Below are 13,733 nucleotides of genomic sequence, written 5' to 3'. Positions count from 1 at the left end.
CATAACATAAAATAAATGAATAATGAGGGAAAGGTAGAAGCAGTATTCTAGTTTGTTGCTACTTTGGTTGTCCTATGATGTCTGAACAAACTGCCTTTTCTGGACTGTGGCTTTTTTTAACTGTGTGCTGTTTTCAAGGTCTGGTTGAAGTCACTCTTCCTAGATATATCCGAGGGTCTATCATTTTAATTCATATAAATATTTGGAAAATAATTACCACTCCGTATCAACAGCTGCTTGTTCTCAATTTCATTCCAGGAATTCAAGAAGAATTCAGTAATTTTACTTGATTTAGATTTTGGTGGTTAGATTTTGAAATTACATATTATTTATGTATATCATCCAATTTCAATAGATAGAAAAGCATACACAGTTCTGCCAAGCTTTTTCTGAAAATTGTTCATTGCACAGCTTTAGGAAAGTAAACCACATATTAAAACACAGTATCATCACCTCCGGGATATTTAGCAGTAATGTGAGAGGGATAGATGGAGCTTTTTAGTAATGTATACAGTAATACTTTGGGATTTTTAGTATACAGTAATATATTGGTATTTTGCTATGCCCCGTTGACAGGAAAATGATAGATTGTAAGCAAGACGCACTCTGTGCATCTCATACCAAGGACATTTAAAATCCCATTGCTTAGTGGTGCACACTGGTAAATGTGTCATTGATCCATTTCAGTTAACCAGACGGTGCATGTGACCCGTTTGAGATCCTGAATGCCTCCTAGTTTTTTTACATTGACTGCAACTCTCAGACCTTTTTCTGTTCTTTTGAAACCATATTAGTTGAACCTGAAAATAAAAGCTCTTTGCCTGTTTATTAGAGAGCCCTGTTTTGCAAGCTCCCTTATGCATTTTTTAACATTGCTGAACAGTTATGTGAATATTCCAGGCACTAGATCTCCTGCTGCTGTTGGCTGCCTGAACTAAATGAAAATTGAAAAATAAATTATTGATAAAGATTGTTACTCCTTATGAGGAATGTACATCTACAGAAACAGGCAGAATAGCGGAGGTGAGTGTAATTGTGCCTGGATGCCATGCTTACATTTATAAATCTCAAGACCATTCATCAAGTATGATGGAAGCTGGTATGGACATGCTTTTGTCAGCTCATTTCACCAATGAATTTAGAATTATGCTGTACACTTATCCAATCACTAATATCAGTGTTTCACCATCAACCTGCGTTTATTATTGCACAATTAATGTAAAGATATCCTTGGTGTCATCAATATGTCACATTTATTCATCATCTATACAAAAGTATTCACATTGTTCATTCATATGTATAATCAATCTCTTCCCTTAAACATTACCATCAAATATATTAAATTGATGATGATGAAATCCCAGTTATTTCTTTTAAGTTGACAGCATTCATACTGTGTCAGTCCCGTCTCTATCTCCCTGCCATCAGCACCTACCTGTCCAGGGAGTTCTGTAGTCTCAGAAAGTCTTCCTTTGTAGAAGTTTCATCGAGACACCCGCTTAACCACAGAATTTTCTAGTTTATTTGACTGGTTTCACTATAATTATGATGTGAGGAACGTTTCAGTGTTCTGCTGCTATGAGTCTACTGAATAAGAATTTTTTTATCTTTTTTTTTTAAGTTTCTAGGTATTAATACTGACTACATCAGTGCCTTCTGCATGGAACAAAAGCATGCCTACTAGACATTTCATACAGTATTAATATAACTGATAAGTCTCCCATATTAATATATGTGTATCTATTTGCATGCACATCACTATTAGTGGAAGCATCCATCCATCCATCCATCCAGTAAATCGCATTTTTACATATAAAGTGGCAATACACGGTTTACAAGACAGCTTAAAAAGGAAGGTGTTCCGAAGGACTTTCATAAAAGGTTTACAATTGTTTGTATCTGCCAGGGAATTACTATAAAGTATGATGTTGGCAGAAGTTCGACCTCAGTTCATACAACTTCAAATGAGGTTATAAGGAATAGCATATAGGATTATAAGGACTGATTTTCCTCGACAGGATCCAGACAAGTTCCAGTTTGGAAGAACCAAGATCTTCTTCCGCGCTGGTCAGGTTGCTTACCTGGAGAAGCTACGAGCAGATAAGTTCCGCTTTGCCTGCATCATGATCCAGAAGAGCGTTCGGGGCTGGCTGCAGAAAGTGAAGTACAGGAAGATCAAGAAGGCCGCCATGACAATGCAGAGATATGGGCGTGGCTATCTGGCACGCAGGTCAGTCAAATGCCTCATGGGTCATTCTAGCTCAAGTGGAACAAATTCTGTGGGGATACATAAACCACACATTAGGAATAAAAGGGTCTTGTCAAGCACATTCCACTCGTAGGGGGAACATGTCTGGTGGCAAAAATAACCAATTTAATGAACAGGCGGGGGCTGACCTAGACAAATAACCTTGGTATCTTCAGCCTGTTTCAGCAAAAGATAACACCTTCACATAGTTCATTAAACAATTAAACAACCACCTTTTTTTTTTCTTAAACCAATAATGCTCTTATGCCATTGTATGTTTCCACTTGCAGATTGGCGGATCAGCTTAGGAAGACACGAGCCGCAATTGTGTTCCAAAAGCAATACAGGATGCTGCGTGTCCGCAGGGCCTACCTGAAGATTCGAAACGCCACGATTACCATCCAGGCTTACGCGAGAGGCATGTTTGTCAGGCAGCTTTACCATGAGGTAAGGATTAGAATTAGTTCTAGTTCCACTGCTGCATCTTTGACTCTATAGTGGGAGAGACAGTGGTCTGCGTATTAAGGAGTAGCGGCTGCCCTTTTGCGGTTGGAGAAGTTAGATCTTTGTGGAAACAGATGGACCTCTCATCGTTAAGGATATTATGTTTGTCTCCTGAAGTCTGTTTGCAAACGTTTTAAATGGTTCTGGGTTCTGTCCATCCAATATTGAGTTATACTATTTAGTTTTCTCTAAATATCCCTTTACTTGGCTTTGAGCTTGTATGGAGAATCCTATGGTTCTGAACAGCCTATCTCGCGCAAATAACATGATGTGATAATGAGACCTTTCAACTCTGTCTATATAAATGTAGAGTAGGTGGGGCTAGAAATGTTGAAAGGCCAGATTGGCACATGATTTGAAACGAATAAAGTAGACTGTTCAATCCTGGCACTTGGAATTCTCCAGGCAAGCTCAGGTAAAGCCAGGTGAAGGGAGATTTAAAGACAAATAATAACTCAATAATGGAGATCAGATCCCAGGATCACTCAGAACGATTGCTAACACCATAAAAAGCAAGAAACATGTGAAAAAAAGACAAAAGAAAAAGCAATTAAAATAAAATACGTATGCTGAGATTTTCTTTTATACATTTATACAGCCAGGGCCAAGACTGCTTAATACATTGTTGGTCCCATCACCTTTATATGATTATGGGACTGGAGGAGCATACGATAGAAGTGCCATCATCGGCTCGCATGCATTAAAACTTAATTCAGTCTCTTTATTTTGTGTATTACTGGGGTTTTTTTTTTGTTTTGCTGTCCCCTAGTTCTTGTTGCACCACAAGGCAATGGTCATTCAGAAGTATGCGAGAGGCTGGATGGAACGAAAGAAGTTCAAGCGTGCCCGAAATGCAGCCGTCGTGATCCAGTGTTCCTACCGGCGTCTGCAGGCCCGACGTGAACTGAAGCAGCGAAAGATAGAGGCGCGCTCAGCTGAGCACTTCAAAAAGCTCAACGTCGGCATGGAGAACAAGATAGTGCAGCTACAAAGGAAGGTGGATGAGCAGGTAATGACTAAAGACTAGTGCCAGTCGGGGTCTGTGAAACCAGCCCTTAGTGTTTAAAGTTATAGAGAACTCCCTAAGTATTCTGCTAGTACTTAAGATCCAGCTTTCACAAAGATGCCATGCCCATTGTTAATGCACCACTCCCTATCTCCTTCCAGAGCAAGGAATACAAGAGCTTGAATGAGCAGCTGAGTGTGGCTAACACGGCTTACTCTGTGGAAGTGGAGAAGATGCGCAAGGAGCTGGAGCAGTACCGAGGCAAGAAGGGTGAAGGGAACCAGATCAGCAGCCTGCAAGAGGAGGTGCAGAGGCTCCAGACCAAGCTGAATAAGGCACAGACTGAGAAGAAGCAGCTGGAGGACATATACTACACTGAGAAAGAAGATCTACTAAAGGTAGACCACCTCAGGTCCACAACCTGCACTAATAAGCAATGCAAAAGAACCAGTTACCCCAGGCTGATTGCCTTATAAGGGAGATATTTTAATGGTATGTTATCAGTCACTGGGGCACTGTAATCTTCATTAGAGAAACAAGTATAGTAAGTATACAACTGGTATTTTGTACAAGAGGGAGGGTGCTGCATACAGTCTAGCCTCTCTTACGATATGATACTGTGAATACTTTTGTTGATCCTAGAATCAGACAGAAGCAACTGTACATTACATTGTTATAAATATAATTTAAAAGAAGAGCAAGGCATACTTATTTTGTTAGCAATTTTTAAAGAATATATTTTCCTTTGATAGCTATAAAATGTGTTGTTTCCTATGCACAAGAACACGTTTATGCTTCCGGCAAGAGCTAATGGAATCTTTGGGACGAGAGCTTAAAAGGAAATGTTAAGAACAATTCAGTGTGGCACTTTTTTTTCCAGCCTCCATCCTCCACTAATATTTCAAAGGTTCTTTTTCTAGCGCTTTGAAGTTCCCAAATCCATTCAGTCATGGCTATCACACAAAGAGCTAGCAAGCCCTCAGTGGCAAGCTTTGCTTTCTTCACCTCCCATGTCATAGATTCTGTCATTCCATCCTCTTTACAGGGGAATAACCGTACCCTTGTTTTCGATGAAAATGGCAAAAGTAAAATGATAGCTGCTTTTGTACAGATGGTCTGGCTTCTATAGAGAGAGAAAAAAAAACAGCTTTTAATGAACATAATAAAGTCTCTGTTGCATTTCTTTCTGACAGAAGAAGCATTAACCCACACCTCTCTAATTTGGGGGTGCCTATTAACTTTTGACAAGTCTCTGAGATATTGCTTTTATTATTTAATCCCCATGACAGGTGTTTTATAAAATAAATGAATATAGGTTTCTTAATACATATGTTTTGAAAGCCCTAAAGATGTAGCCTGCCTATATAAAGAAGATAATACAAAAGACTAAAGGTTTAAACGATAAACAAAAATAAAGATCCTAAATGTTTATCTGAAAATGCACTGTTTTGTGAAGGTGTTGTCATTTATTTTCAACAACTATAATTAAATACTGTGTGTGAAAATCATTGTAAAATTAGAAATAATTGAATCCCTGAAATTACTAGTGTAGAGATTCTCAGCACCCACAGCTAGGAGGTGAGCTTATGTTGCCCAGCTGTGCTGTGGGTCCCTCAAAGAAGATGACTGAAGCATGTTAATGCCCACCACATGTGGCAGTGCAGTATTCCTGGGGTTTGCAAAGAGAAGCCTGACCCTGTGTCTTACTCAGTGGTGTGGAAAGAGCTCTTGGTTAAACACTTTGATCTTCCAGTAGGTACAGCAGTAATGTTGTGTTTGTTTACTTTTGTGCAGAGATTGGCAGATCTCGAGGAAGAGAATGCACTACTGAAACATGACAAAGAAGAGATGAACCAAAGAATACTGAGTCAGTCTAAAGACTCTGAAGGTAAGACCCAGGGCAATGTTTTTTTTTTTTTGTAGTTAATAAAAAGCCTGATGGGATTTCGCCTAGTGCCCTTTGGTGGACATTGCTCCCCAGGGATCCATGGAAACCGTGACAGACATTTAAGAGCTCACCAGTGATAATTATGTCTAAGATACGGGTGAGTGAGCTTGCACAGATACTCAATATCTCTGCATGTCAGCTGGCAGCAGGTTACCTGCCAGCACCACTGATACTGTGGGACCTAATGGTGAAGTGAAAGTATTGTGGAAGCAGGGTGCATTTATAATTCATTACAACAAGTTTTGTTAGAAATAGTTACGGTTTAAGCGGGAAGCCACAACAGTTCGTAAATTGCTTACAAATTCAGCTGCATCCAGGTTTGGCTTTTAGCATAGACACTGAGATGTGTTGGGCAGGGTAGCATTCAGTGATAAGGGGAGCAGTGAAAACAGCAGAGGTAAGAATTCATTTTAAAACCTTAGCAACAACACCTTTAACAAGGAAAGGTTCCACTAAACAATAATAAGGGGAGCAGTAAAAATCAATTTTCAGTTACATTTTTACTGCTCCCCTGATGTGGGCATTCATTAGCACAAATGTTTGGGGGGGTTTCCAGGTCTTTGTCATTGTAACTAACTTTTGCAGTTTTGTCCTCTGATTAGCTGGGCTAATGAAGCTACAGAACCATTTGCCCAAATTTGATTAAACTTTGCATGGACACAAGACGTTATTCAATATGCTGTGAGTGTTGCTCATGCCGACGTAGTTTTTCACACTACAGACACCTGATTGGCTTTACTATGTAAGACTATATTTTGGGAACCGCGTGCCACGATTTGATTAACATGGAAACAAAGCTGAACTATAGTCACACACTGCTATGATGCTTTTTTAAAACTGTAGCATCCTTTTATTTTGATTTTTTTAGTTGCAAAATATTTGTGGGCATTACAAGTTAACTCAAACTTTAATTTCATAGTTGTTCATTATGACCCGCCACATTTATAATTCAAGCCAAAGAGCAAACAGTTTCAAGAGACACCTCGTTAACTTACTATAGAGAATAAAACAAGCTCATGAAGGCCGTAGGCCTGCCAAAACAAGTGTCTTATCTGCTGAAAAGTTTTCAGTTTAAAACAGACATTTTTTTAAAATTTCTATTTAGTATATCTTACAAAGTAAACAGCTCAGTCCATATTTTGACAGAAGTGGAAAGACTACTACTGTGTTCTGGAGTCATGCATATATTTATATATAGTACTGGACAACTGTCATGTCTACTGTAAACTCGGTTTGTGACTGTTGTCTGTGTCCTGCTCCCCTCAGACCAGGTCACCAGCAAGACACTGAAGGAAAGCCAGCAGAAAGCTGAACTGGACGATGAGAGGGCGCGCTATCAGAACCTGCTGAAGGAGTATTCCCGACTTGAGCAGAGATACGACAACCTCCAGGAGGAGACGTCCCTGGCCAGGGTACGCCATTATCAATTCACAGATATGTCCACTTCGGCAACAGCCCGAGTCTTACTAGAAACAGTTTCCTACAAACATTGAGCATTCACACTGCCTCAGACACTTCTTTCACTTGACTTACAGTACAACACATCTAAATAACATTTTTGTGAACATTTAGGAGTTTTTGTTTCAAAACAGTGTGTGTGTTTTACAAAGATAATACAGTGTATATTAACAGTTACTGTAAATAATTCAGCTCAAGGGCTGCAATAGTGTGTCTACAGTATATAGAGTATGGAGAGCTATACATACATTTTACTGGTCCAAAAAGAGGTGCAGTATTCTTAACCCCATTCTGTTTTTTTCCCCAGTTTCATCCAGGACACAGGAGAAACCCCTCCAACCAGAGCAGCCTGGGCTCAGACTCCAACTACCCGTCCATCACCTCTGAGATCGGAGACACGGAGGACACCCTACAGCAAGTGGAGGTAACAGGACTCCAGGACACTCTTTTCCTGGTCTTCAACATGCATTTTAAATAATATAGGATTAGGCTATTTAAAAAAAATAATAACTTTCCCAGAATTCAAGGGGTGTCGTGGTATTTAACACATTGAATCCACATTACTGTATCAAATATAACAAAATGTAAAGCAACATGTTCGTACTTTAAGAAACAATGATTTGGACCCCTCACTATTAGTGCTCTGGAAAGTCTTGTAAGTATATGTGTTACTGGTAGGTAATAATGAGGCATTTGATTTGCATTAGAGAAGTGGGGATTTAGTTAAGGTCTGTGTACCTAGCCTGTATGGATATTTATGGCAGAGGATAGTTGTGCAGCACATAATGCTTTTTGTTTTACTTTTTTTGTAGTCGACTTGTTTGAAATGTTTGGGGTTTACACTATACAACTCCTCATTTCTAAAAAATGGAATACTATACTGAAGTGAGGTGTTCAAATCCAAGCTTATCCACCTGACTAACTGGGGTCTATTTTAGTTCTCTAAACATAGGAGGTTCTATTTTAACGGTCTCAACACACGGTGGAGGTTCCAAATCCCTATCCTGTGTGGGAAGAAATCCTAGAACAGTAAGAAAGTGGAACATTCTGCAACGTGTGCCTAAAGCTGTGTGAGCGCTTTAACACATTAGGTTTTAGAGAATTCATTTTGGGTGTGTTCAGAGCAAAGGGTGGAGTATATTTATTGCAAGATTGTACCTGCTTTCGCCCCTTTTTTTACTTTCCTTTCCCTCATCCGCTTTTAACAGCTGAGGTGTAAGAACAAGGTGTAAGAAACAGTTTGGGGTGGTTGCTGTAATTGAAGGGCGATTCCTTGGCTGCCAAAAGCTTACTATTTAATGGTTTCATTAATCATCTCTTAGGGTAAAGTGTTATTAAATGTATGGACAGCTATGCTCTGATTCCAAAAAATAAACTTTTCACTGTGGGCCATTTGCCCATTTAATGCATTAACGATGGAAGGGTACATTGTTTTATAGTACTTTTTAATGAGAATGTTGAAACTTACTGTATACAAGTGAGTTATCAGTTTTCCCAACTTCTTCAGTGTCCCTCTGTTTGTTCTTGATCCATGGTACTTTGACCAGAGCCCCCTCTTTGTCTCACTCCCCAGGATATGGGCATGGAGAAGGCAGCCATGGACATAACAGTGTTCCTGAAGCTGCAGAAGAGAGTGAGAGATCTGGAGCAGGAGAGACGCAGACTACAGATTGACCTGGAGAAGATGGAAGAGCTGGCCAAAAGAAAGGTCTGCTTTTTTGTATGAAATGTTTTTAATTCACTCCCATTATCTTCTTGCCTGGCTGGCCCTGCAAGTTGGTTCAAAGTGACAAATAATAATAAGCTTGCCGATCTCTGTTTGGGAAAACAAACCTGTAAAACAGGGATGTTTTTGTCAAGCATCTGAGTTATCTCATTCCTTTTTTGCACTGTAGATGCATTCTATTTGTTATAATAAGTCATTTTTTTTTTTGACTGGTAGGGGAATGAGGACAAGAACACAGCAGATCCAGACCATGATACAGATTCTGCCTACAACAGTCTAAAGGTAAAGATTTAGAGATTAATATTAAAGATAATAGTTTTTGGGAGTTTTTTGCTTTTGAGTCATATTTTATTTCAAAACAGTTTTGTGTAGATTTCTAAATACAATTGCAGCAGCACGCTTGCACTTTATAAATGTAAAACCTTTATAAAATACAAAACCTGCATTTGAATGGCAAATTATCTTAGAGTAATTAATGCCAGGTATGGATAGATAGATAGATAGATAGATAGATAGAAATTGTGAAAGATAGCCCTTTTGAAGCAGACCCAGACACACAAATTGAAGTTTAAAGCACTTTTGTGTCGTTTTTATTAATTACAGAAATTATAAATCCAAAACAAAAACCTAACTCACACATGGAGTACTAGCTACACTTTTTTCTTTCAGTACTAACTAGCACATCGGAGGGCTAAGCCGTTTACCAATTAACAAAACAATTTTACATGCACGCAAACAAAAAGGTTTACCCACTACCTTTTAGAAAACCCACACAGGTTTCTTCACAAACAACAGCCTGTCTCTTCACACAGACTGGAGACTGCCCTGAACAAACATTTGTGAACTTCCTTTATACCTATCTGCTTAATCACAGACAGGTGACACTCATTATTAGCCAGGTGAGTCTCATCCTGGCTCCCATGGCATTCTGGGGGATGCAGTCCTTTAGCACCTCCTGGACTACATTTTTCTCTCCTCTCCTCCTAGTCTGCCACTGAAATGGCAGACTGGGGGCGAAGGCTTTGTCACATTGTGTGCTTCAGTAAACACCTTTGGAGTGATCTAATGAGTGTATTTATATTGTGGGCCATCAGTCTTACCTTGCTGTCTGTCTAACATCCTACAGAGAACACCAAACTTCAATTTTATAAAGATATGTTGGTGAAAACATGGATACCCTTATGAATACTGCACTGCATGGGGACACACAATCACCCAGTGTTTTCACACATGTGTGTCAAGAGTTTTAAGAGATCAATTTAATATGAAGCAACACCTAACTAATAACCCCATGCACCAGGTTCTACGTAAACCACAAGGATTACACTGTTATTCACTAGTCTGCCAAGCAACTACAGTTACATAAGCCAATGCACAAAGATAGAAGAAATAACTACAAATACTGTATATAAAAGTATATTGAAATTAGCCATCTCCGTTATTCTCAAGGTGTTAAGCATACCAGCTGTAATAACAATGTGGTGAAGATGATGCACATCTTGAGAGGTGAATTTTGAATATACCAAGGCTTCTTTCAATTGTAAATATCACATAGAGTAATGTATTTAAGACAGTGTGGTTAGAATTGAGGTTAGCACTCAAAACCATTTAAAGTTTCACAGCCATGCTTCATTAGGACTAATAAGAAAGTGTGGACCCCTGGAAGAATTGTAAACTTGGTTGCTTTTCTGCAAAGAAGAATCCACCCCTAACCAACACGTCATCAGCAAGTGCATAAAAGCTCTGGGTGTTATTCTTCCATGTTGCTTCTTTTTGTTTCTGCCTCCTCCTCCCCAGCCGCCACCTCGCAGCGTGCCTCGTTCCAGCCGGGCTCGTGCAGGTAGCAGTCAGGCACCCATGGACGCGGCCTCCGGCCAAATTTATCTTTCACTCGGGCCCTGAGAGCCCACCACAGTCATCGGGCACTGAGCGCCCTTCACAGTTCATAAATCATCTGCAATTCCAATCATCACCATTCATTCATCGGCATTCATTCATTGCGGATTCTCCGAGCTGAAGTGCAAAATGTACAACATATGTGCTACGTAATTAATTCCCCTTTCCTTGCATTCATTATGAAAAGGAAGATTGTAAAGGGGAGGCATCCCATGTGAACATAGACTGTCAGAAATGAAATTTGCCCTGATAATATGCCTCAGCCTTTAACTGGAGGGACCAGTTAAAGGATCAGGGACTTAATGTATTTAAACAAAGGATAAGAACATAAGAGAATTTGAGAAAGAGATGAGGACATTCGGCCCATCAGTGGTTGCCCGGTTCCTCGTAGCTTTCTGATCTGAAAATGGTCCCTCTGATTCAGCCTTAACAACATGGCTTGGTAACCCATCCCATACACTCGCCACTTTGTGAGTAAAGAAGTGTCTCCTGCCTGCAGTTCTAAGTCTGTCTCCACTTCATTTCCGTCCTCTGGTTGTGGTTTCTGTATCAGCTAAGGTTAACTTTGTCAACTCTTTTAAATATTTAGAAGACTCAATCAAGCTGCTATCATTCTTCTTTGTTAAGACCAAACCGTTCTATCATTCCAAGCAGTACCTATGACAGCACAGTTCCTCTAAGTAGATTGTGTTTATCAGCAGGTGATTTGTTTTGTTTCACACAGAGACAGGAATTGGAATCAGAAAACAAGAAGTTGAAGAATGATCTGAATGAACTGAGGAAAGCCATTGTGGACAGAGCCACCCAGAACAATTCCTCCAATGAACTTCAAGATAGCTACAACGTGCTGCTCAACCAGCTCAAGTCAGCCAATGAGGAGCTGGACGTGCGCAAGGAGGAGGTGCTGAACTTGAGAACACAGATAGTGAGCTGCTCCCAGCAGAAAGAGCCCATCACACCCATTGTAAGTGACACTGTGTTGTTGTTCTGTATGTCTTTGTAGTAGTGGCTGTTCTGTTTAGCTTTCTATGGCAGTTTGGTCTTGAATTGGGGAGGGGGGGGGGTTGTTGGAGATCAGGCTTGAACAACATGTCGCTGACTCACAGGGGGTCTATTTTAATGATCTTAACAGGGACTGATTAATACCGCAGTCCTCAAATGTATAAACCCGATTTTCCGCTGATCTTATTTCTATGGTGGCTTATCAAGGACAAACCTTTCGATCAAGATCACGAGAAAAATGATCTCAGGAACTTGACATTTCAAACTGTTATGTTAAGATCAGAAGATAATGTATCTTGTGATTTTGACATAACTCATTTATGTTTAATGTTGTTAATATGTGCATCAGTAAATCAGCCCTGGTGGAAAAGACCAGTAAGATTAAAAAGCGGTGATATTTATATTGAGCACATGCTTTTCAGTTTTTGCACAAGATCACAGCCACCATGCAGAGTTCTATAATAAGTGCACTTAATGATCAAATCCTGAGTAGCAACACACCTGTCCTGTGAATTTGCATGTTGTATATTTTAGTAGAAAGGACCATGAATCCAGGTTTGATTGCATAAAATATTAACTACACTCTGGTTTAATCTGAATAATACTGATGTGCATTCAATTGGATATAATAGGTTTTCCCAGCTTTACTGGGCAAACCCATTATAGGATGGAGTCCTTTGAGTGCTGAATGATCCGTGACCCAGGAGCTTGCAGCGCTGCTTAATTAGAAGTGCTTAATTATACTGTGAGTTATTTAAAATGAAAATCCCCACAAATTACCTTTGCACACAGCTCAGCTACTTCAAGACACAATTACCTGGTTACTTTAGAATCTGCATTAATGGTGTGTTCTTTTTTTTGCCGTCTAATTTTTCAGTTGCCTATCTCTATCTATCTATCTATCTATCTAATTAGGGTTTTAAATCTATTAATGATAATAGATTAATCACACCTGTGGGTTATGATCAATTAAAAAAAGAATTTATGAATTCATCTTGTCGATGAATTTTGTCAAGTGTGGTATCAAAAAACAGTGTGTGAAAAAGAAATCTTGAAAAAAAAGAAATCTTGAAAAAACCACACTTGGCCTTTCTCTTATACATTTGCTGGACTGTGAACTACTCTAGAATATCTATGCCACCCATGAACTTACTCTGCTGGCAAACTATCATGGTATGATCAAAGTCCAATTGCATTGTTATTTTCCCCAGCTAGATACTTAATCAGTTGGTTGTGCATCAGTGTAAGATGACATAGTGTAACTATGTTTATTTGCTGTTAGGATGTTTACCACACAGAAAATGCTATGACTGTAGTGTTATTATTATTATTTATTTCTTAGCAGACGCCCTTATCCAGGGCGACTTACAGTCGTAAAGTCGTTAGGCATGATCCATATTTGCAGCATGAACAAAATGCTTCCAAAGTGTATACAGTGGTGGATTTCAACAAAGAACGTTAGCTGTTGTATATCTTATATCTACAAACAGGTCACATTGATTTTTTTTTATTTTTGATCCCAAAAATGTAGAAAGATGGTCCACATGGAGGAAGCTTTTGTTTTCTCTGCAGGTGGCAGCAATTACTGTTGCGAGGAAGCAATCCTGGGTCTCAGGGTATAAAAAACATAAAAATGTTATTAAATGTTAAAATGTTATTATTACTGCAGGAAACCAAGAAAATGCCTGACTGGAGCAACAGTAACAAACACATGAACAGAGATGATGCCATTGAGGCCTATCAGGGAATCTGTGAGACTAACAAGTAAGCTGCTGTTTATGATAAGGAACTGGAATAAATTAAATTACTAAAAACAAAATAAGAATTAGACTTCAGTCTTGGCTCTCCAAGCAAGTACTCCTGTGGCAATTTTGTAATATTATTCCTGCTGCCACATGTTGCGTGTCTGAACAGTGTGGCACAGCTGAAGGAAGTTGGCATGCAC

The 13,733-nt window shown here is 39.4% G+C and overlaps 1 protein-coding gene across 3 annotated transcripts in view; it reads left to right on the top strand.

Annotated features, from left to right (window-relative positions):
- Positions 1 to 13,733, top strand: part of LOC117409401 (unconventional myosin-Vb) — a 138,335-nt gene that overhangs the window by 103,693 nt on the left and 20,909 nt on the right. For all 3 annotated transcript variants that reach the window (XM_058995003.1, XM_058994994.1, XM_058994997.1), the window contains exons 19-29: positions 2,019 to 2,230; positions 2,539 to 2,695; positions 3,522 to 3,761; positions 3,920 to 4,156; positions 5,553 to 5,646; positions 6,973 to 7,118; positions 7,472 to 7,588; positions 8,738 to 8,872; positions 9,107 to 9,172; positions 11,511 to 11,750; positions 13,458 to 13,552. In XM_058995003.1, the coding sequence (XP_058850986.1) occupies positions 2,019 to 2,230; positions 2,539 to 2,695; positions 3,522 to 3,761; positions 3,920 to 4,156; positions 5,553 to 5,646; positions 6,973 to 7,118; positions 7,472 to 7,588; positions 8,738 to 8,872; positions 9,107 to 9,172; positions 11,511 to 11,750; positions 13,458 to 13,552 (1,739 nt within the window). The remainder of the gene's footprint in view (positions 1 to 2,018; positions 2,231 to 2,538; positions 2,696 to 3,521; positions 3,762 to 3,919; positions 4,157 to 5,552; positions 5,647 to 6,972; positions 7,119 to 7,471; positions 7,589 to 8,737; positions 8,873 to 9,106; positions 9,173 to 11,510; positions 11,751 to 13,457; positions 13,553 to 13,733) is intronic.

The sequence above is a fragment of the Acipenser ruthenus genome, chromosome 2 (genome assembly GCF_902713425.1).
Source record: "Acipenser ruthenus chromosome 2, fAciRut3.2 maternal haplotype, whole genome shotgun sequence".
NCBI lineage: Eukaryota > Metazoa > Chordata > Actinopteri > Acipenseriformes > Acipenseridae > Acipenser > Acipenser ruthenus.
Note: the sequence above shows the minus strand (reverse complement) of the source record. Positions and strands in the feature narration are given on the sequence as shown.